This window comes from Lithobates pipiens, unplaced genomic scaffold (genome assembly GCF_037356315.1).
Source record: "Lithobates pipiens isolate NorthernLeopardFrog02 unplaced genomic scaffold, aLitPip1_a1.2 Scaffold_22, whole genome shotgun sequence".
Classification (NCBI taxonomy): Eukaryota; Metazoa; Chordata; class Amphibia; order Anura; family Ranidae; genus Lithobates; species Lithobates pipiens.
In genome coordinates, this window is record NW_027507784.1 from 16,665,880 (window position 1) to 16,688,094 (window position 22,215).

Genomic DNA, 22,215 nt, shown 5'->3' on the forward strand with positions numbered 1-22,215 from the left:
CTTCCGGGAACTCTGCTAGCGGTACACCCACGTCCGATTATAGCAGGCAAATGTCCCTGCCCCAGCTGCTGGACGGCGAAAGAAGTTCACTCCCAGCCATCCACATGCCCAGCGGTTGAATGCTAGCTTGGCTAAATTGCTAGCACTTCAACTGCTGCCTTTTCAGTTGGTAGACTCGGCCCCCTTCCATGAGTTTGTACAATGTGCGGTTCCTCAGTGGCAGGTCCCCAAACGCCACTTTTTCTCACGGAAGGCGATTCCGACTCTCTACCGGCATGTGGAAGGCAATGTCCTTGCCTCGCTGGACAGGGCGGCCAGTGGTAAGGTGCATATTACCGCTGACTCATGGTCCAGCAAGCATGGACAGGGACGTTACCTGTCTTTCACGGCCCATTGGGTCACTCTTCTGGCAGCTGGGAAGGATGCAGGACAAGGTGCAGTAGTGTTGGAGGTTGTTCCGCCACCACGCCTCCAAAATGCTACTATTGGTTGTGACACACCTCTCTCCTCCACCCCCTCCTCTTCTTCTTCCTCCATGGCCTCTTCCAGTGCTCTGTCCTCAGAACCAGCGGTGCTCCGTAGGCATTCCAGGGGCTACGCAAGTACGCAGGCAAAACGATGCCATGCCGTGCTTGCGCTGGTTTGTTTGGGGGACAGGAGCCACACTGGGGCGGATGTTTTGTCAGCTCTGCAGGGACAGGCCGAGAGGTGGTTGACGCCACGCCAGCTTAAGCCAGGAATGGTGGTTTGCGACAATGGCACCAACCTCCTCTCCGCCCTCCGACAGGGACAACTGACCCATGTGCCCTGTGTAGCTCACGTCCTTAACCTGGTGGTGCAGCGGTTCTTGGGCAGGTACCCTGGCTTACAGGATGTCCTGAAGCAGGCCAGGAAAGTCTGTGTGCATTTCCGCCGATCATTTAATGCCTGTGCTCGGCTGGCTGAGCTCCAAAAGGAGTTGAACCTGCCCAAGAACCGCCTTATATGTGACATGCCCACCAGATGGAACTCAACATTGGCCATGCTGCAGCGGCTGCACACGCAGCAGAGGGCCATCAATGAGTATCTGTGCGACTACGGCACCAGGACAGGGTCAGGGGAGCTTGGTTTTTTCTTACCACACCAGTGGGGCATGATCAGGGATGCATGCACTGTCCTGTCACCGTTTGAGGAGGCCACAAGGATGGTGAGCAGTGACAGTGCATGCATCAGTGACACTGTACCTCTTGTCCACCTCTTGGAGCATAAGCTGCGTGGAATAATGGACAGAGCACTTGAGGCAGAACAGAGGCAGGAAGAGGAGGACTTCCTTGCCTCTCAAGGCCCCCTTTATCCAGACAGTGTTCCTGATGTGCCACCCATCACACAGGAAGAGGATGAGGAGGAGGAAGAGGAGGAGGAGGATGATTGTGTCAGCATGGAGGTGGAGGTTGGCACTCAGCATCAGCATCAGCAGCAGCAGCAGCAGTCTTGTAGGGATGATTTACAGTCCCAAGAAACACGTGGACTTGTACGTGGCTGGGAGGAGGTAGCTGCGGATCATGTTGTCCTTAATGACCCAGAGGACTCCGGACCGAATGCCTCAGCTAACCTACGCTGCATGGCCTCCCTGATCCTGCAAAGCCTGCGGAAGGATCCTCGTATTCTTCGGATCAAGGAGAGGGACCATTACTGGCTGGCCACTCTCCTTGATCCACAGTACAAGGGTAAGGTTGCCGACCTTATCTTGCCATCGCAGAGGGAGCAGAGGATGAGACATCTCCGGGAGGCCTTGCAGAAAGGTCTGTGCAACGCGTTCCCAGAGACTGGGAGGTTACAAACTCCTGGTCCTGGACAACGTGTTGCTGAGGCATCGGTCAGAAGGAGCGGTGGAGAAGGTGGCCGTCTGACTGATGCTTTCAGACAATTTTTTAGTCCGCAGCCCCAAGGTATGATCGGTTCCAGCACCCATCGCCAGCGTCTGATTTACATGGTGCAGGAATACCTAGGGGCAAGGTCAGACTTGGACACCTTTCCCACCGAAAATCATCTGGCTTACTGGGTCTTGAGGATGGATCACTGGCCAGAGCTTGCACAGTATGCAATTGAGCTACTGGCCTGTCCTGCATCCAGCGTTCTTTCGGAACGCACCTTCAGTGCTGCTGGTGGCTTTGTTACCGATCACAGGGTGCGCCTGTCCACCGAATCAGTTGATCGACTGACCTTCATTAAGATGAATCAGTCTTGGATCACCCACAGCTACCAAGCACCTGAAGCTGATGTAACAGAATAATTTTTTTTGAAATATCACATCCCTTCAAGACTGCCTATGCTGATGCTGAGTGACTGTCCTGTTATGTTGATTGTCTATCCTCTTCCTCCTCCGCTGATATGTTGGAAGAACATTTCTGGTTCTGGGTGATGCCTAAGGCCCAATTTTTCTGCCCCTGTTTAACAGGGGCGTTTAAGTACAATTTTTGACGCAATGCTTTGCAGCAGGGCTCATTCCTGCAATAAAACTAGAGTATATGGGAGAGGTTGCAGTGTGGTGGCACCAGCACCAGTGCCTAAGGCCCAATTTTTCTGCCCCTGTTTAACAGGGGCGTTTAATTACAATTTTTTATGCAATGCTTTGCAGCAGGGCTAATTCCTGCAATAAAACTAGAGTATATGGGAGAGGTTGCAGTGTGGTGGCACCAGCAGCAGTGCCTAAGGCCCAATTTTTCTGCCCCTGTTTAACAGGGACATGTAATTACAATTCTTGATATAATATTTCACAGGAGGTCCCCTTCCTGTCCCCACCCAGAGTAACGGTGAGGACTTATAGTGTTGTGGCACCAGCACCACAACCACCAAACGTCAATTTTTCTACCACTGTTCAACAATGGCATGTAATTACAATTCTTGATATAATCGTTCACAGCAGGGCGCTCCAGCGCCCACCAAGAGTCACTTTGAGGGCTTACAATGTTGTGGCAAAACCAACACCTTGTTCCGCCATTTCTGCAGTGCATATAGGGCAGGCCCCTACTTTCAAACATCCAATTTACAAACATCTCCTACTTGCAAACGGAAGGAGACAACAGCAAGTGAGATGAAAAAAGATGGACGACAAAACAAATTATACAGGGGTGATAACCCTTCCCTATGTTTTCCAAAAAGCGTAAAAATAGTTTTTTTGACTGGAGCTACACTTTAAAAATGTACCAGTTGAAAATTACAAACAGATTCAACTTAACACAGCAAACCTACACAGTCCCTGTCTTGTTTGCACCGCCTGTATACTGCTGTTCTGAGTATATAGGGCCTGGGGGCCACACGCATTTCCTTTTTTTAATATGGGTACGGGGTTCCCCTTAATATGCGTACAAGACCTAAAGGGGCTGGTAATGGGCAGGGAGGGCTACCCATGCCATTTTTCTCAATGATTTTCAACCATATTGCAGGAACCAGATATAACATTAAAACCGCAAGCAGTTTTAAATGACGTTATTTCCGTTTAATGTCATTTTGTGCAGGGACTGTTCTAAACACGGGAAACACGTGGCACTTCACAGGCATACTACAGACACCCCCCAGGCACCATATTTAAAGGAATATTTCACTTTTTTTTCACTTTAATCGTCATTAAAATCAGTGCTCCCGCCAAAACGGCCATTTTTAAAAACATTTTAGGCATTGACCCATGTCCCCTGGGGCAGGAGTCAGGTCCCCAAACCCTTTTTAGGACAGTATCTTGCATATTAGCCGTTAAAATTAGCACTTTTCATTTCGAACGTTCGAGTCCCATAGACTTCAATGGGGTTCTAAAGTTCGTTCGAATTTGGGGTCCGTTCGAAAGTTCTGGTGCGAACCGAACCGGGGGGTGTTCGGCTCATCCCTAATCACTACTAGTGATAGGGAGATTTAATAACATACAATAAGTTAATTATCAGAATTTTAGGTGAGCAGAGAATCGTGCAAAGGTGGATTAACTCTTTCCAAGGTAACAGATCTTCCTATATGTGACCAGTGTAACACTGGTCCAATGATGTAATACATTTGAACATAACTAGAGATAATCCTAGAGAAAGAGAGCCAGTCCTATAAGCAATTGAAATGAGAACCTCTGAGCAATAAAGGTGCTTATTATTGATGGTAAACGGTTAGGACTTGCTGGAAAATCTCTGGAGCTTGGGACAGTTTATGTATACAATATTTATTTCTCTTCCAAATTCCTAAAGCACTAACATGTCATGTGACAATGTATATATAGATCCACTCTCGTTAGGAGAGCTTACAACCTATTGTTCTTCCAGAATGTATACAGTAGAGCAAGATTGGGGAGAATCTAGAAAACCTTTCTCAAATGAACCTACCAACTAAATTCAGACAGAACCCAAGGAAAATTATTATTATTATTATTATTATTATACAGGATTTATATAGCGCCAACAGTTTACGTAGCGCTTTACAATACAAAAAGGAGACAATACAGTTATAATATGCTAAAATACAAGAGGATTAAGAGGGCCACGAGCAGAAGAGCTTACAATCTAGTAGGGTGGGGCAGGTGGTACAAAAGGTTGTAACTGTGGGGAATGAGCTGATGGAAGTGGTAAAAGATTAGTTGGAGGTGTGATAAACTTTCCTAAAGAGATGAGTTTTCAGAGAACGCCTGAAGGTAGCAAGAGTAGGGGATAGCCGGACAGGTGGAGGTAGCGAGTTCCAGAGGATGGGAGAGGCTCTGGAGAAATCCTAGGGATGAGCATAGGAGGAGGAGATGAGGGAGCTTGAGAGTAGGAGGTCTTGAGAAGAGCGGAGGGGACAATTTGGGTGATATTTGGAGACTAGATTGGTGATGTAGCTCGGGGCAGAGTTGTGAATGGCTTTGTATGTTGTGGTTAGTATTTTGAATTTAATTTACTGGTTGATTGGGAGCCGGTGTAGAGATTGGAGGAGAGAGTTGGCAGACGCTGAGCGGTTGGTAAGGTGGATAAGTCTGGCAGCAGCATTCATGATAGAGTGACCCTCTCCTCCAATCCCTACACTGGCTCCCAATCACCCAGCAAATTCAAATCAAAATACAATCTTAATGTTATGGAGGGATCTGCCATGAATGGTCATCCTCATATATATTACACATGTTATAAGAATTATTAAATTGTATCTCATGTGGATGGTCAATTAGTCATAATTTTTTCTACAGAAGCTCATTCTTTGATTTGATTCTATTAAAAAATAACAACACTATAATTTATCGAAGAACATTGCTTTGGTGATCAGTGTCACTGTAGGCATTACATTAGGGGTCAGTGTTAATGCCCTTATTAAATGAACTGTGAGTGCTATGAACCCCATTGTCTTGATGGTCAGTGTTAGTGTCACTATTACCTTAGTGATCAGTGTAAATACTCCCATTATATTGAGGATTAGTGTGAATATTCTGGTTTCATTGGAGGTCAATGCCAAAGCCTCTATTACATTGGTTATAAGTGTTACAACAGGTTAGTTAGTAGAGTTCAGCTCAAAATTAGAGTACATTGTAGTGGGTGTAATGCAGAGAGTCGGAATATCTTAGCCAGTGAGAATAGAGGCTGCAGACCCGGAAAGACTCCAACTCTAATATGATTCTCTTACTGGCTGTTCCGGCATTATGCTTCCACCTTTTGGTGCTTAGACTATGGTATATGACGGAAGCATTCAATCGGAGTGTGGGACGTTCCATTACAAGGCCTTCCTACAGGAGTAAGTTATAATAAAAGATCAAGTTAAAACCTTGGCTTTGTCAGAGATAGCCAAGCTCTCATTGTCTCCAGAGCAACCATATTGGCTGCTATGATGATAGTTTTGGCACTCATTTGCATTTTTCAATCCATAACTTTGTGTATTCAACTTTTTTCATGTTTTGCGTGGCACCCATGCTTCAAAATATCTTAGCGTTAAACTATTAGAACACTGGAGTTTAAGAAACATTTGCAACATGCGTGCCCAGCTGCAAAGTCCCGACCGAGTTACAGCATAGTTTAGTAACAATTAACACCGGTATTTACAGGATAACCAAAATGAAAGGAATTTCTGATATACTGTATCCCTTTGTGTCATATATCACCTGCAATTTACTATTAAATGTGTCATGAAATAAATAATAAAATACCTTGGTAAAGTAGAATGCTCTTCCAGATCCATAGTTTTCTGCAAGCAATTATTGTTCTTTAAAATGTCAGACGTTTGAGAACTGGCCTCACCATACTGCGGTGAACATGGAACCATGTAGTCTTGTACTTCTGTGCCTACACCTATCTCCAGATATTCCGATTTGGTGGTATTAACTTTCATTTCAATAGGTTGACTGGTTGACTCGTTAGAGATTGGGGTGAACATATCAGATGTTTGCCTTTTTTCAGTAGAGTTGAGATCATCATCAGAGGCTGGAATGGTTGGTGCAGAACTTTCAGTTTTCTTGTAAAATGCTGATTTAGTCTTGGATTTCTCATTCTCAATCATGTTACTATTCCTGCCTTCTTTTTCAGATAATATGGATGACCTGCCCTTTTCTGTATTCAGTTCATCATATGTTTGAACTTCAGCTTCCGATGAAACATTTGTCTTCATATGTTCTGGCTTTGGTCTGCTAGGTTGCTGGAAATCAAATACATTTGTTCCTATCTGCATTTTATCTTCATGCCACAGCTGGGTCTTTGTCTTAGATAAGCAGCCATTGACATAGATTTTTGAGTTGTTGACTGGAGTTAGGAAAACCTCTCCTTCTTCTGTCTTCCTAATCACACCGTGTTCAGATTCAGCCTCAGGACCAGAGATCTGGATGTCTTGAGAAGGTCCAGAGCCAATCTTGGTGATATAATTTATATTATGGATAATTAATGATGGATCACGTTGGAGAAGATAGCATTCATTACTAAATGTGACATTCTGTTTTTTAAGAATGATGCCCATGTTCTCTATATTCTTCTGCCATTCCTGTGTGGCAACCTCGGTCCTTTTCAGCTTTTCTTCCCATGAGGTTTTCAGAACATTGAGAAGATTTTCTTTTTCCTCCAACTGTGACTTGAGTTTTATTACTTCTGCCTTCACTTGTTCTGTGTTTGTAAGCTGCTCTCTGAGTCTTGTTATTTCCTCCTGTAGCTCCTCTATGGCTTTGGATTTCGCATCCTTATTCACCACGGCTTGGTTGACTATTCGTTTGGCGCTCTCTGCATATCTTAGGGTAGAAAGCGTTTCCTGATAATTATCTGCTGCAGGACTGACTGTGGCCAACATAATCGTCTTGCTGTTTCCTCCAAGACTGTTCTTTAGCAGAAATGTGAGCACAGAGTCTCTATAATTCACGTGTTGACTCTTTCCTTTATTTTCTGAGATTTCAGCCAATGAATTTATGACTAGACCGAGAGTTAAGAGGGATTTGTTGATATTACAACATTCCTTAAGCTGACTGCCTTGGGCTCCAGATTTGTAGGACCTCTCACTTCCCGCCAGATCTACCAGGCTGACCTTACTCACCAACTCTCTGGAGGCTCCAGAATTGGGTTCATTACATATTTGTGTAACAGTCAGTGTTAGTATAGAATGGGATCGACTGCTCTGCTCATTCATCTTGGTTTCTGCAATGGCCCTCTGTTTATTACCTTGGTCCAGCAGCAATTTAATCTGTTCATAGCTTCGAACAGCATGACAAGATAACTCCTCAACATATGGACCGAGTAGTCGGTCTTCTCTAACTCTTAGTTTCTTTTTCTTTTCTTCTGACCTCACAAGATCTCTCACCTCTTCATTATATATCTCAAAATAGGAGGCCTCAATCCTGATGGTTTCCAAGTCATTGGACTCTTTATTAAATAAAGCAGTGCAGATTCTTGGCACAATACCAGGTTGGTCTTCTGTCCCCATCATTGAAAATGTTTTCCCTGATCCGGTTTGGCCATAAGCAAAGATACACACATTGTAGCCAAGCCATATGTTCTCAAGAGCTCCATCTCCAAGATGTTCAAAAACATCCTCCTGCCCAGTATCATGTCTATCCTCTGTCCAGAAACAGTTGTCATATGTGAAGATATGAGGTTCTTTTCTGGCTTTTTCCTTGCAGGAAATGGGTGGCAGAAGGGTAATCTGGTTTCCACTGACCCGAACAACACACTCTGAGTTTAGTCCTTCCTCCCTCTGATTCAGAGGACGGACCCTCACAGACACTTTTACTTTGCTGTTATTCATTTTCCCAGTTTCTAGATAACCTGTGGGGAGAAAATATAAGAAAGGATGAAAACTTTGAGATCTGAGTATCCTTATAATACTGACCTGCATAAAAAAAACAAAAATCTGTCAAAAGGATACACTTGACATCCCTAGGATTATACAAGCAGATGTTTCTGTTAGTTAACCACTTCCATACTGGGCCAATACTCTAACACTCACAGTGATAGCTCACATGTGTAGTTTGAACGCCGTTTACATATACGGAGGCAACCTACGTATGCGTTTGCTTCTGCGTGTAGGGATAGGGGTGGTTTATTTTGTTTTTTATTTTATTTTTTTATTTTTACACTTTCCCTTTCATTTTTTTTGTGAGTGGACAGATAGGATTGATCCAATAGGATTGCCTGTCCTTTAAGCCATTCACGTGATGGGTGTCAAAACCCGCTACCTGATTGGCCGGGAGGAGGATCAGTGTTACGACAATGAATATTCATTCGCTGTTGCAACACACCTGGGTGGGCTGAGAGCTCACTCTCTGTGCCCCTAGCCCTTTCTATTTTGAAGCCTATTAGAGCCTCTGGCTCTAAACGGTGCTTCAAAAAAAGCACAGATTAGAGCCCTCAATGGACGGGCCACCCCTTGTCTGAAGTGATGCTTCTGGCCTCCGAGGGTCATAGAGATGGCCAGGACCCATCTATTCCACCGCATGCTCTATGGCAAACCACCGCCACAAGCGGTTTCATTCTTTGGCTCACACGGGCGAGCCAGGAGAAGCACCGGAGGGAGGCAGTAGGGTGAGTGAGTCCCCTCCCACCACCTGTAAATGCAATCAAGTGGCTAAACAGCCAATATGGGGGCTTTTAATTTGCAGGGAATTGCCTGCTGAAAAAAAAAAAAAGATATCTGAATGATGCCTGCAGCTGTAGGCATCTTACAGATATGTCCACTAAAAATCCAGGATGTCACATGGCAGCATACGAGGAAAGCATGAACATAATGCCTGCCAAACAACATGAATACTGAACATGAAATGTTCAAAGACCAGAGTATGTGCTTGCAGTCATAACTTGTAGTACCTACAAATATGGTACAGTAAAGGCAGTTTTTTTTTTATTTCATTTTTTCACGACTATAGTATAACTGAGGTTTACTTCACTGCTGCACCAACCACCCAACTCCGATTCCTATCCCATTACCATTAAATGAGACCACACCTTTTGGAGTCATTAGTGGCCGTAGCAGCCCCTTTATTAATCAAAACAAATAATAACATATCAAAACAAGACATCAATGGAATTATCATTTAAACTGATAAAACTGAACTCGTTGGTATTCTGCAGGGCATTCCCCCTCCACACCCCATTAACATAACGAGCAACATGCACTGCGGTCGTCTTAACTGTAACTAGGCCTCAAGCTGACGTGCTAGCTCAGAGACAACCAACTCTTGCCCGCAGTGCACCCATTCACCATCTTCCATATAACCATCGTTATATGGCATCCCAGCAACGGGCCCATATCTCCAATGGGTCCCGCATCAACTTCTCAGTGGGGAGGGGTTATCTTCCTTTACCTGCACCGACCAACACCCACCACAGCAAGCAAGGATAACACCTTATCCTTGGGCGCACCTCCACACCCTCAATGCTCGCTCAATCCCATCCTGTAGCCCTAAGGCCCATAGATCAATCCCCACGTCATTAAGATGAACTCCGCCATCTCGCAGATACCGCCATGTGTCAATCTCTAACTCCGAGCCCCGTTCCGCACGACAAAATGACTAACCTCCTGGTTCACCTTCCTCCTGGCCTTGTTAATCCGATCCACCGACCTGGCTAGCCGCCATGTGGTCCTGGCAATCATGTCCGACCACACAATGAGCATTCCGGGAAACGCAGCCCTAAGGCGCAAGAAATCGTACTTGATGTCCCGCGTTATGTCTAACTTCGTGCGGAGGCCAAGGTCATTACCCCCCACATGTAGAACCAACACATCGGGGGGCCTATCAAAACCCGCAAAACGGTGCACCTCGTGCACCATCCTGCTCCAGAGCATGCCCAGGAAACCAAACCACTTCAAGCATGCTTCCCGCCTGGAAATGCCCAGCTGCCTACCCTCCGGCCTGGCATCACCCCTCCTGGCCCCCCAGCAGACATAAGAGTGGCCCATGATCCAGACCAACCCTGCTGGAGCACCTGAAAGAAAAGAAAAACACAAACCAAGTAACAGTAAATGCACAGCAGTAACATAAACCCATGCCAACAGCCCCCGTAGCACCCCTACTACACTCCCACCAGCTCCGGCCTAACGTATGAACGAAACCTCCTCGACTCCCACCGGCCAATCCTCTTCACCGACTCCTCATCCAACCCCCATCTAACCGCCTCCGTGGCAGCCCCGATCCTGAACGAATGGGAGGAAAACCTTTCCCCCCCCCAAACCCAAAGCCCTCAAACATTTACGAAAAACCCCTATAAACTGGAATCGCGACAAAAAATCCCCATTCGCATGCATCAACAACGGGCCCGGCACCGCCGGCCGACGGTCCAAGAACTCGAGCACCACGAAAACAGGACAAAGCTTACAATCCGGAATTGCGAACACCACAACTTCCTTGCCCAAGCCCCTTTGGTCCGTTTTCGATCTGCGCACCCGCACGCGCAAACTGTCATCCGTACAAATGACATCCTCAAACAACAACCCCCCCGCTCCCGTCTCGCCGGGCTGACCAATTCCCTGATCCGGAAAGCGCCAAAGAACGCCAGTACAAACGCAGCTCTAAACAGGATGAGTTCATAAGTCGACAAACATACCACCGCCAGCTGCTCGCAAAGCCTGCCCAACAGATCAAAAGATACCGGTCTCCTGTCATCCTTCACCTGTCGACCCTTGCGATACCCCTTAACCGCTTGCCGCACCCAAAAATCCTTAGTGTAATCCTGTTCCCCCTGCAGCTTGAACCAGAACGCCAAGCCGGCTAACTTTTGCCCCAGGCTGGAAATAGAAATGCCATTCTCCAATTGTCGGGACACAAAGTAAAGCACCAGCAACCTCCGATCCCGAACCCTCGCCCTCGCTTGCAACCCCAAGGCTTCCCACTCTGCCCAAATCTTCTCATAGGCTGCCCAAGTACCCTTACACTCACTGATCGCCGGATCCAGTCGGACACTCTTCCAACGCAATCTTCCACACCATTTTCCTTGGAAAAAGGCCCCAAACCCTGTCGACCCCGCCGCATCCGTATAGAGTTCCAAATCGAAATTACTCACCGGCCCCGACATCCACAACGCTCTCCCGTTGAAACGTTCCAAGAACACATGCCAAATCCGAAGATCCTCCCGAAGCTCCCTCGACAATCTCACAAAGTGCTTCGGCGAAGACCCCCCCCCCCTGTGCTCGCTGCCAGCCTCCTACTGAAAACCCTCCCCATGGGTATTATCCTGCAGGCAAAATTAAGCTTCCCCAGCACAGACTGAAGAGTCTTGAGCTGTACTTTACGCATGCCCACCAACCCACGTATCTCCACCTGCAACGCCTCCAGCTTGTCCACCGGCAGCCGACACTCCATCGCCTCCGAATCCAAAACGATACCCAAAAACTGATCACCGTAGTCGGTCTTTCCGTCTTGTCCGGGGCCAAAGGGATACCGAAACTCTCTGCCACCCGCTCTAGCGTTGTCAACAGCACCGCACACACCGCCGACGAAGCTGGTCCAACGCACAAGAAATCATCCAGGTAGTGTATGACTGAACTCACTCCCGCGACGTCTCTGACCACCCATTCCACAAAGGAACTGAAACGCTCAAACAACGCACACGAGACGGAGCACCCCATTGGCAGACACCTATCCACATAGTACTCTTCTTGCCAACAGCAACCCAGAAGACGAAAACTATCCGGGTGTACCGGAAGCAGCCTAAACGCCGCCTCGATATCCGTTTTAGCCATCAGGGCCCCCGGCCATAGCGCCTGACCCAGAACACCGCCACATCGAACGACGTGTAGGACACCGCGCTCAATGGCATCATTGACCGACCCCCCTTTCGGGTGCGACAGGTGATGTATCAGCCGATACTTACCTGGCTCTTTCTTGGGAACCACCCCCAGCGGAGAAACCACCAGATCGGGAAGAGGCGCAACCGAAAACGGGCCCGCTATCCTACCCAAGGCCACCTCCTTCCGCAGTTTCTCTGAAACCACCGCAGGATGGAGCAACGCGGAACGTACATTTTTTGACGCCGGCGGGACCACCCCTAGCACCGCCGGGATCCGAAACCCCTCCGCGAACCCCCGTCCCAACAGCTCAGCCGCCTCCCTATCCGGATATCGATCTAGAAAAGGCCGCATCTTTTCCAGTCTCACCGGCGTCGTCCCTCTTGTTCGCAGGCTCTCCAACCTTACCCTTTCCTTGCTTGAAACACCGAGAAACCGGGTGGGCTCCCCCACAACCGGAACACTCGTGTTTGTACTTGCAGCTCCCTGCGAATCTACAGTTCCCCTCATTATACTGCCAACAGACTCCCTTCCGTCTTGCGGCCGATTGACCGGAAGCCCCTGATCCACCGGCCCCCCCCTGAAAAAACGGAGTTGGCATCCTCGCCGACGACATCAGGCGCATCCACAGGCTGATGTCCTTATGATCCCAGCGCAGAGCAGGTCTGATCGCCCTCCGTTGACGAAAATGCTCGTCGTATCGTAGCCACGCCAGTCCCCCGTAGACTCTATGCGCCTCATCAATCGCGTCCAGGTAGCAAAACAGCGCCGAACAATGCTCCGGGTTCCTCTCCCCAATCACGCTGGCGAGAATTGCAAAAGCCTGCAACCAGTTCTGGAACGTCCGAGGGATAAGCCGGTATCGCCTCTTCTCCTCATCCTCCTTCTTGTTGTCCCTATCCAAATTGAACTTCTCCAACGGCAACAGTGAGAAAATCTCCACGTATTCCCCTTTCCATATCTTCTCCCTAACCTCCTGCTTCAAATGCGCCCCCAGCGGCCCTTCAAAACACACGTATACCTCGCAACGGGCCGCATCGGCTAGTCTGATCACATCCTGTTTCTTGCTCGCGTCCCCCGACGACCCGGCATTGTCCCCCGTGGATCCTGGCGACACCGCGGACGCTGTAGCCACCACCGCACCACCGGTCCCACTTCCCGCGGCCTCAGCAGGCGCCCCCAGTGGAGGCGCCCCCACCGTGCCTACCCCTGCCCCCCCCCAAAACCACCCCCGCTGACCCCGACCGGTCCTGAAACCCCAACTGACCCCCCACCCGCTCCTCCGGCGCGATCCACGCAGCCCCCGGCGTCATGGGGCCGGAACCCCCCTGTTCAAATTTTCCCATAAGCTCCCGCAGGCCTGCCAAGAACCCCTTCATCCCCCCATCCGCCGGGGCGCGATCAAGGACCCGCTGGGCCAGAGGGAGGGGGGGCGGGGGAGGGACCCCCCCGCCCTGAGGGACATCCGCGGCCCATTCCCCACCCCCGCTACCATACCCCCCAACCCCCTCCCCCCCCAAGTACCCCAAATCCAAAGCAGACTTACTGGGCCGCCTGGAAGAACTCCCACCAGCCGCCGATCGACCCTCCACCGATGACGGAACGCCTCTCGGCACCTCCTCCTCGGACGATGTCAGCTCACCCTCGGACCATTCTGGACTCTGAGCCTCTCCCCCTTGCGGCAGGCGTTCCGATGGTCCCGCCCGGACTGGCGATGAGATGCGCTTGGGCCGTCCCCTTCTCCGCCCGGCGATCGACTTGTCCGCCACTTTCCTCTGTGGTTCGCTCCCAAGCGGCTCCATCCGCACTGCTGGGCCTGCTCCCAACATTCGCCTGTCCCGATCCCTGCAGTCCTCTCCATTGGAAGCAGAGGAGCCTGCAGCAGCCTCAGCGTGTCTCCCGCGTTGGAGCCCCGCCCCCGCAATGACTGCGCCAGGGGCCAGGCCCAAGCCTTTCACACTCGTCATGGCAGCCCTCCGCACGCCCACCGCCGGAACGGTTGGCGGCCGTGCGATGCTGCGCCCGGTCTCCCGTCTCTGTACCGCCGCCGCCACAGCCTTCACAGCCGGCCGTTTTGCCAGAGGTTCGTGGGGGGCGGCGCCAGCGTTCCCCACCCGGCGTTGCGCATGTGCCCTGGGGGAGTCAGGGGAGAAACGAGCCGGCGGGCGGGAACGCCGCGCCCGGGCTGAGTCCTCCCCCGCTGGCCGCACAGTGTCCCGGGTACGCCCGCAGCTGGTGCATTAGATCACCCAAGGAGGACGACATGTTTCCTGGAATCTTCCTCTGCGCCGACTGACGCTGGGGCGGGATGAGAGCTCAACTCATGCTCTAAAACCCCGCCCCCTGGAACTTGCCACCAATCATGAGTGTTGCCCAGTTAACTAATTCATGCCCCCCTTTCGCCTACCCCGTGGTCTGTCTCCAGGCTGTCCTTGATTAGCAGCCAGGCTGCCCCTTTCTAGTGCTATCCCCTGCAGACTCAGCATTCTGTCATCCAGCACTGGTCTTCTGGGTTATACGACACTCAGATTCATTCAAACCTCACTTTCCGCATAGAGCATCAAGGACCCTCAAGGGTTGTCACGATGCAGCTCTATAATAATACAGAGAAAAGTGCTGATGTCATTATTATCTCTGCATCATTGAGCACTTCTTAGCTCTAAAGAAGAAGACACCGTGTGCAATGTGACTAAGGTTGCCAAATTTTTGGGGAAAAAAAAAAGGCTGGTTTCAGCCCAGGTGGCAACTCTACATATGACAGAACTGAAGGTATCTGAAAATAGGTAAGTATTTAATACATATAGGCCTCTTAGGGTGCAGGTTTATTGGGGTGAGGATAAGTTATAGCTTCTTTATTTCTATCTGTGTCCTCATTGAAAGATAACCCTTTACTTGCGTTCTGTACTGGAAAAGGGGGAGGGGAGGGGGGGCGGCACAAATAAAAATGGAAGAGGGATAGAAGAGAAAAACATCCCCCTTCCTTTAGAACAAGGGTGCCCAACCAATGGCCCGGGGGCCACATGTGACCCGTGGAGTCCTCTGATGTGGCCCACGACCTCCTGTTCTGGGATGGCGGGTTGGCAAGCCTAGACCACGCCAACCCACCATCCCAGAGCATCAGTGATGTGAATTAAGCTGGGCAGTAGAGGAAGCACGGCTGTGGAGAGAGCAGAGTCGCATAAGCCGATGCTTTCTGTATTGCGCCGGCTTCTGTCACAGGCGAAGTGATACCAAATGCACTCTGCCTGGGACAGCAACAGCCAGCAATACCTAAATGGAAGACTGTTATTGAAGGTACATTACTAAAATCACATTGTATATATGGGAATATCTCTGTTCTGCAACGGTTACTTGGCTGCTTTCAAACTGATCCAGCACTGTTACCAGCACAGTCATAGACTTCTGTTATTACCTGCGAGTTTGGTGCACTTTCAGAAACTGCATCACACCTGCAGGAGCAGGGCTGGTGCAAGGATTTTTGACACCCTAGGCGAAACCTCGTTTTTGCCGCCCCTGGCTCCACCACTGACTTCTTTCCGTTTCCCTTGCCCATGTATACCCCATCTTTTTAATGAAGCGCTCATCAAATGAAACATCACCATCACCCATCAATGCAGCCTCACCAGCGCCCATCAATGCAGCCGACCAGCACCCATCAATGCAGCCGACCGGCACCCATCAATGCAGCCAACCAGCACCCATCAATGCAGCCTACCAACACTCATCAATGCAGCCTACCAACACCCATCAATGCAGCCTACCAACGCCCATCAATGCAGCCTACCAACACCCATCAATGCAGCCTACCAACGCCCATCAATGCAGCCTACCAACGCCCATCAATGCAGCCTACCAACGCCCATCAATGCAGCCTACCAACGCCCATCAATTCAGCCTGCCAACGCCCATCAATGCAGCCTATCAACGCCCATCAATGCAGCCTACCAACGCCCATCAATGCAGCCTACCAACGCCCATCAATGCAGCCTACCAATGCCCATCAATGCAGCCTACCAACGCCCTCCAATGCAGCCTACCAACGCCCATCAATGCAGCCTACCAACGCCCATCAATGCAGCCTACCAACGCCCATCAATGCAGCCTACCAACGCCCATCAATTCAGCCCGCCAACGCCCATCAATGCAGCCCATCAACGCCCATCAATGCAGCCTATCAACGCCCATCAATGCAGCCTACCAACGCCCATCAATGCAGCCTACCAACGCCCATCAATGCAGCCTACCAACGCCCATCAATGCAGCCTACCAACGCCCATCAATTCAGCTTGCCAACGCCCATCAATGCAGCCTATCAACGCCCATCAATGCAGCCTACCAACGCCCATCAATGCAGCCTACCAACGCCCATCAATGCAGCCTACCAATGCCCATCAATTCAGCCTGCTAACGCCCATCAATGCAGCCTACCAACACCCATCAATGCAGCCTACCAATGCAGCCTACCAACGCCCATCAATGCAGCCTACCAATGCAGCCTACCAACACCCATAAATGCAGCCTACCAATGCCCATCAATGCAGCCTACCAACGCCCTCCAATGCAGCCTACCAACGCCCATCAATGCAGCCTACCAACGCCCATCAATGCAGCCTACCAACGCCCATCAATGCAGCCTACCAACGCCCATCAATTCAGCCCGCCAACGCCCATCAATGCAGCCTATCAACGCCCATCAATGCAGCCTATCAACGCCCATCAATGCAGCCTACCAACGCCCATCAATGCAGCCTACCAACGCCCATCAATGCAGCCTACCAACGCCCATCAATGCAGCCTACCAACGCCCATCAATTCAGCTTGCCAACGCCCATCAATGCAGCCTATCAACGCCCATCAATGCAGCCTACCAACGCCCATCAATGCAGCCTACCAACGCCCATCAATGCAGCCTACCAATGCCCATCAATTCAGCCTGCTAACGCCCATCAATGCAGCCTACCAACACCCATCAATGCAGCCTACCAATGCAGCCTACCAACGCCCATCAATGCAGCCTACCAATGCAGCCTACCAACACCCATAAATGCAGCCTACCAATGCCCATCAATGCAGCCTACCAACGCCCATCAATGCAGCCTACCAACGCCCATCAATGCAGCCTACCAATGCCCATCAATTCAGCCTGCTAACGCCCATCAATGCAGCCTACCAACACCCATCAATGCAGCCTATCAATGCAGCCTACCAACGCCCATCAATGCAGCCTACCAATGCAGCCTAACAACACCCATAAATGCAGCCTACCAATGCCCATCAATGCAGCCTACCAACACCCATCAATGCAGCCTACCAATGCTCATCAATGCAGCCTACCAGTGCCCATCAATGAATGTTTGCTTGCTTCCATTCATTTGGGAGTCGGGCCACAGACACAGTCCTCCGCCGCCGCTGCACCTCTGACACTATGTGCAAAGGTGGCTGCCTGCTGATGCTTGCTGCAGAGAGAAGAGAGTAGGAACACCAGTGGCCCGGCGCCCCCAGGCAGAAGTGCGCCCTAGGCGGCTGCCTAGTTTGCCTAGTGGTAGCACCGGCCCTGTGCAGGAGATAATAGAAGTCTATGGAAAAATGCAGCTTAACTGCAGGAAAGCCACAGGTGCACTGCGATGCAAGCGAATCAGTGTGAATGCAGCCTCAGGCCCCTTTCACGCGATCAGTCCGATCCAATCAGACCCTCCATTCACCTCTATGGAGAGGCAGATGTAAATGAACTTGTATCTGTTTACATCCACCTACCTCCAATCCGATCCCCTAAAAAAAATAGAAGGGCAACCGTGCCCTTCCATCTGGGCAGATGGGATAAGAGGGCCCATGGAATAGAGCGGGCTGTGTCCGTGTCCGCTCTGCCTATTCGGGAACCTGTCATCTGCCCGCTCCACTCATTGTGGCCCCGCGACTGGTTACCAAGTCGCTTAAGTGGTCCTCACTCTTCAAAAGGTTGGGCACCCCTGCTTTAGAAGCTCAATGAGCAAGGCCCTCCTATTCCTTATGTTCTGAACTGTATTGTAATTGTATTGTCCCCATTTGTATTATAAAGTGCTGCGCAAACTGTTGGCAAAAAATAAATCCTGTATAATAATAATATACCAGTGGCGGAATTATCAGAGTCGCACCAGTCGCATTTGCGACTGGGCCCTTGAGTTCCGCCATTGTAGGGGGGCCCGCCGCCCGGAATATAGTTATTTACACGGAGAGTCCTGTAAGCTCCACCCATCCTTTCCGGCTGCTCCGCCCATCCTCACCGCCCATTCTCTCCACCCATCCTCTGCTCCCGCACTCACAGGGACAGTCCCCGCCTGCTTCGCCCATCTCCTCTGCGCGCACAGTCTCGCACAGTCTCCGCCCATCTTCTCTGTCCCCTCCCGCTCCGCCCATCTTCTCAGGCCACACCTTCACTCACAGGCTCTGCCCAGCCTTTCTGCTCGCCCAAGACCAAGCACGGAGGAGGAACGAAGTTATCTGCAAGTGAGTGGCACCCATCACTTAATAACAACACTGCCACTGATACCCCTCCACACCACTACTGCCACTGATACCCCCTACACCACCATTACTGCCACTGATACCCCCCCACACCACCACAACTGCCACTGATACCCCCCACACCACCAAAACTGCCACTAAAACCCCCCACACCACCACTACTGCCACTGATACCCCCCACACCACTGCTACTGCCACTGATACCCCCCACACCACTGCTACTGCCACTGATACCCCCCACACCACTGCTACTGATACCCCCACACCACCACAACTGCCACTGATACCCCCCACACCACCACAACTGCCACTGATACCCCCCACACCACCACAGCTGCCACTGATGCCCCCACACCACCGCTACTGCCACCGATACCCCCCACACGCCACCACTACTGCCACTGATACCCTCACACCACCACAACTGCCACTGATACCCCCCACACCACCACAACTGCCACTGATACCCCCCACACCACCGCTACTGCCACTGATACCCCCCACACACCACCACTACTGCCACTGATACCCCCACACACCACGACTACTGCCACTGATACCCCCACACACCACCACTACTGCCACTGATACCCCCCACACACCACCATTACTGCCACTGATACCCCCCACACACCACCATTACTGCCACTGATACCCCCCACACACCACCATTACTGCCACTGATACCCCCCACACCACCATTACTGCCACTGATACCCCCCACACCACCGCTACTGCCACTGATACCCCCCACACACCACCACTACTGCCACTGATATCCCCCACACCACCACAACTGTCACTGATACCCCCCACACCACCACAACTGCCACTGATACCCCCCACGCCACCACAACTGCCACTGATACTCCCCACACCACTGCTACTGCCACTGATACCCCCACACACCACCACTACTGCCACTGATACCCCCCCACACACCACCACTACTGCCACTGATACCCCCCACACACCACCACTACTGCCACTGATACCCCCCACACACCACCACTACTGCCACTGATACTCCCCACACACCACCATTACTGCCACTGATACCCCCCACACCACCATTACTGCCACTGATACCCCACACACCACCATTACTGCCACTGATACCCCCCACACCACCACAACTGCCACTGATACCCCCCACACCACCACAACTGCCACTGACACCCCCACACCACCACAACTGCCACTGACACCCCCCACACCATCACTACTGCCACTGATGCCCCACACACACCACCACTACTGCCACTGATACCCCCCACAAACCACCACTACTGCCACTGATACCCCCCACACACCACCATTACTGCCACTGATACCCCCCACACACCACCACTACTGCCACTGATAGCCCCCCACACACCACCACTACTGCCACTGATTCCCCCTCCTCCCACACCACCACCACTAATACCCCCCACACCACCACAACCACTGATCCACCCCACGATGACCACTACTGCCACTGATCCACCCCACCATGACCGCTGCTGCCACTGATCCCATCCTGCAACCACCATCCTTGCCACTGATACCATTCCCTTCCCCACCACTCATCCCATCCCACCCCCCCAACCACCACCCTCACCACAGATTCCATCCTCCCACCACCACTGCCACTCATCCCATTCCACCCCCTCCAACCATCACCCTTTCCACTGATCCCATTCCCACCACCACATCTGCCACTCATCCCATTCAACCCCCTCTATCACTGATCCCACCCCCCAACCACAACCTTGCCACTGATCCCATCCCCCCTCACCACTGCCACTCATCCCATTCCCCACCACCACCGCTACTACTGATCCCATCCCCACCCAACCACCACTGCTGCCACTCATCCCATCTCTCCCTCACCACTGCCACTCATCCCATCCCCCACCACGGATACCACTGATCCTATCCCTCCTTAACCACCACTGCTGCCAATAATCCCATCCCCCACCACCACCACTGGCACTCATCCCAGGGGCGTAACTACAGGGGTCACAATTGCCACTGAACACTTGGATGGGGGGAGGGGGGCATTCAGAGGAACAAATCCCCTCAATTTTTCTTCTACAGCCACTAAAAGTCTGCTTCTCCTCCCACTAAAAGTCTGCTTCTCTGATAGGCATTAAGTGACTGCAGGAGGAAAATGGAGGGGATTTGTTCCCCCTCCTATCCAGGTCCTGCTGCCCCCGGGATCAGTGGGAAGAGCCCTGGCTGGAGGTCAGGGGGGCCCTCCATGGTTTCTTGCACTGGGGCCCCCGAAGGTTCTAGTTACGCCTCTGTAATATACAATATGTTCCATGGTTCAGAGCTACAGTAACATTATGGTACTTTAATATAAAATAATGAACTCACCATTAAGGAATTTCAATTCACCCGTCACTCCGGTGTCATCAGTTCCTTTGTTTTGGTTGTCACCCTTAGGCACTCCCTGTATGATGAGGACATGCAGGTATAACAGAGCAGATTGGGATGTTTGTATTCCGCAATTCTTCCACTTCTGAGTTGTCTACAGTAAAAGTGTTATTTATATCTTTATTCTCGAAATCCTGGACGATGGCGTCTGATTCTGCTCTAGCTAAAACTGGTTGTTTTCTCTCCTGTTGGTAGCAATTTCACTTTCGTTATGACTAGAGACGAGTTAATCATTAGAAATCTTCTGTACTAGGTGTGTTCCTGGTATTCCCCTGTACTTTGTTTCCTTAGGTTTAGCTATCAGGCGGGTTTAAGTTTGCTGTTCTGTTGATGGTCCACTTTTTTTATTTAATATACTGTATGTTAAAACTTTAACCACTTGCAGACCGGACCATTTTGCTGGTCAAAGACCAGACCACTTTTTGCGATTCGGCACTGCGTCGCTTTAACTGACAATTGCGCGGTCGTGCGACGTGGCTCCCAAACAAAATTGACGTCCTTTTTTCCCCACAAATAGAGCTTTCTTTTGGTGGTATTTGATCACCCCTGCGTTTTTTATTTTTTGCGCTATAAACAAAAATAGAGCAACAATTTTGAAAAAAACGCATTATTTTTTACTTTTTGTTATAATAAATATCCCCCAAAAATATATAAAAAAATATTTTTTTCCCTCAGTTTAGGCCGATACGTATTCTTCTACATATTTTTGGTAAAAAAAATCGCAATAAGCGATTATTGATTGGTTTGCGCAAAAGTTATAGCGTTTACAAAATAGGGATAGTTTTATAGCATTTTTATTAATATTTTTTTTTTTTTTTTTACTAGTAATGGCGGCGATCTGCGATTTTTATTGTGACTGCGACATTGTGGGGGACCCATCGGACATTTTTGACACATTTTTGGCACCATTGTCATTTATACAGTAATCACTGCTATATAAATGCAGTGATTCCTGTGTAAATGACACTGGCAGTAAAAGGGTTAACCAGTGGGTGGCAGTGTAGGGGTTAAGTGTTCCTAGGGGTGTGTTACTAACTGTGGGGGGGTTGGGCTTTCATTTAGTGTACACTGATCTCTGCTCCAATCACATGGAGCAGAGATCAGCGTCACTAGTTGCTAGGCAGAATG

At 50.3% G+C, this 22,215-nt stretch overlaps 1 protein-coding gene across 1 annotated transcript in view; it reads right to left on the minus strand.

Annotated features, from left to right (window-relative positions):
• LOC143923345 (kinesin-like protein KIF13A) overlaps window positions 1-21,280 on the minus strand; it is an 84,562-nt gene extending 63,282 nt beyond the window's left edge. The window contains exons 1-2 of the mRNA XM_077446959.1: window positions 21,028-21,280; window positions 6,116-8,207 (exon numbers count right to left, since the gene is read on the minus strand). Coding sequence (XP_077303085.1) covers window positions 6,116-8,187 — 2,072 coding nt within the window. The 5' untranslated portion in view covers window positions 8,188-8,207; window positions 21,028-21,280. The remainder of the gene's footprint in view (window positions 1-6,115; window positions 8,208-21,027) is intronic.
• Between the last annotated feature and the right edge of the window lie 935 nt (window positions 21,281-22,215).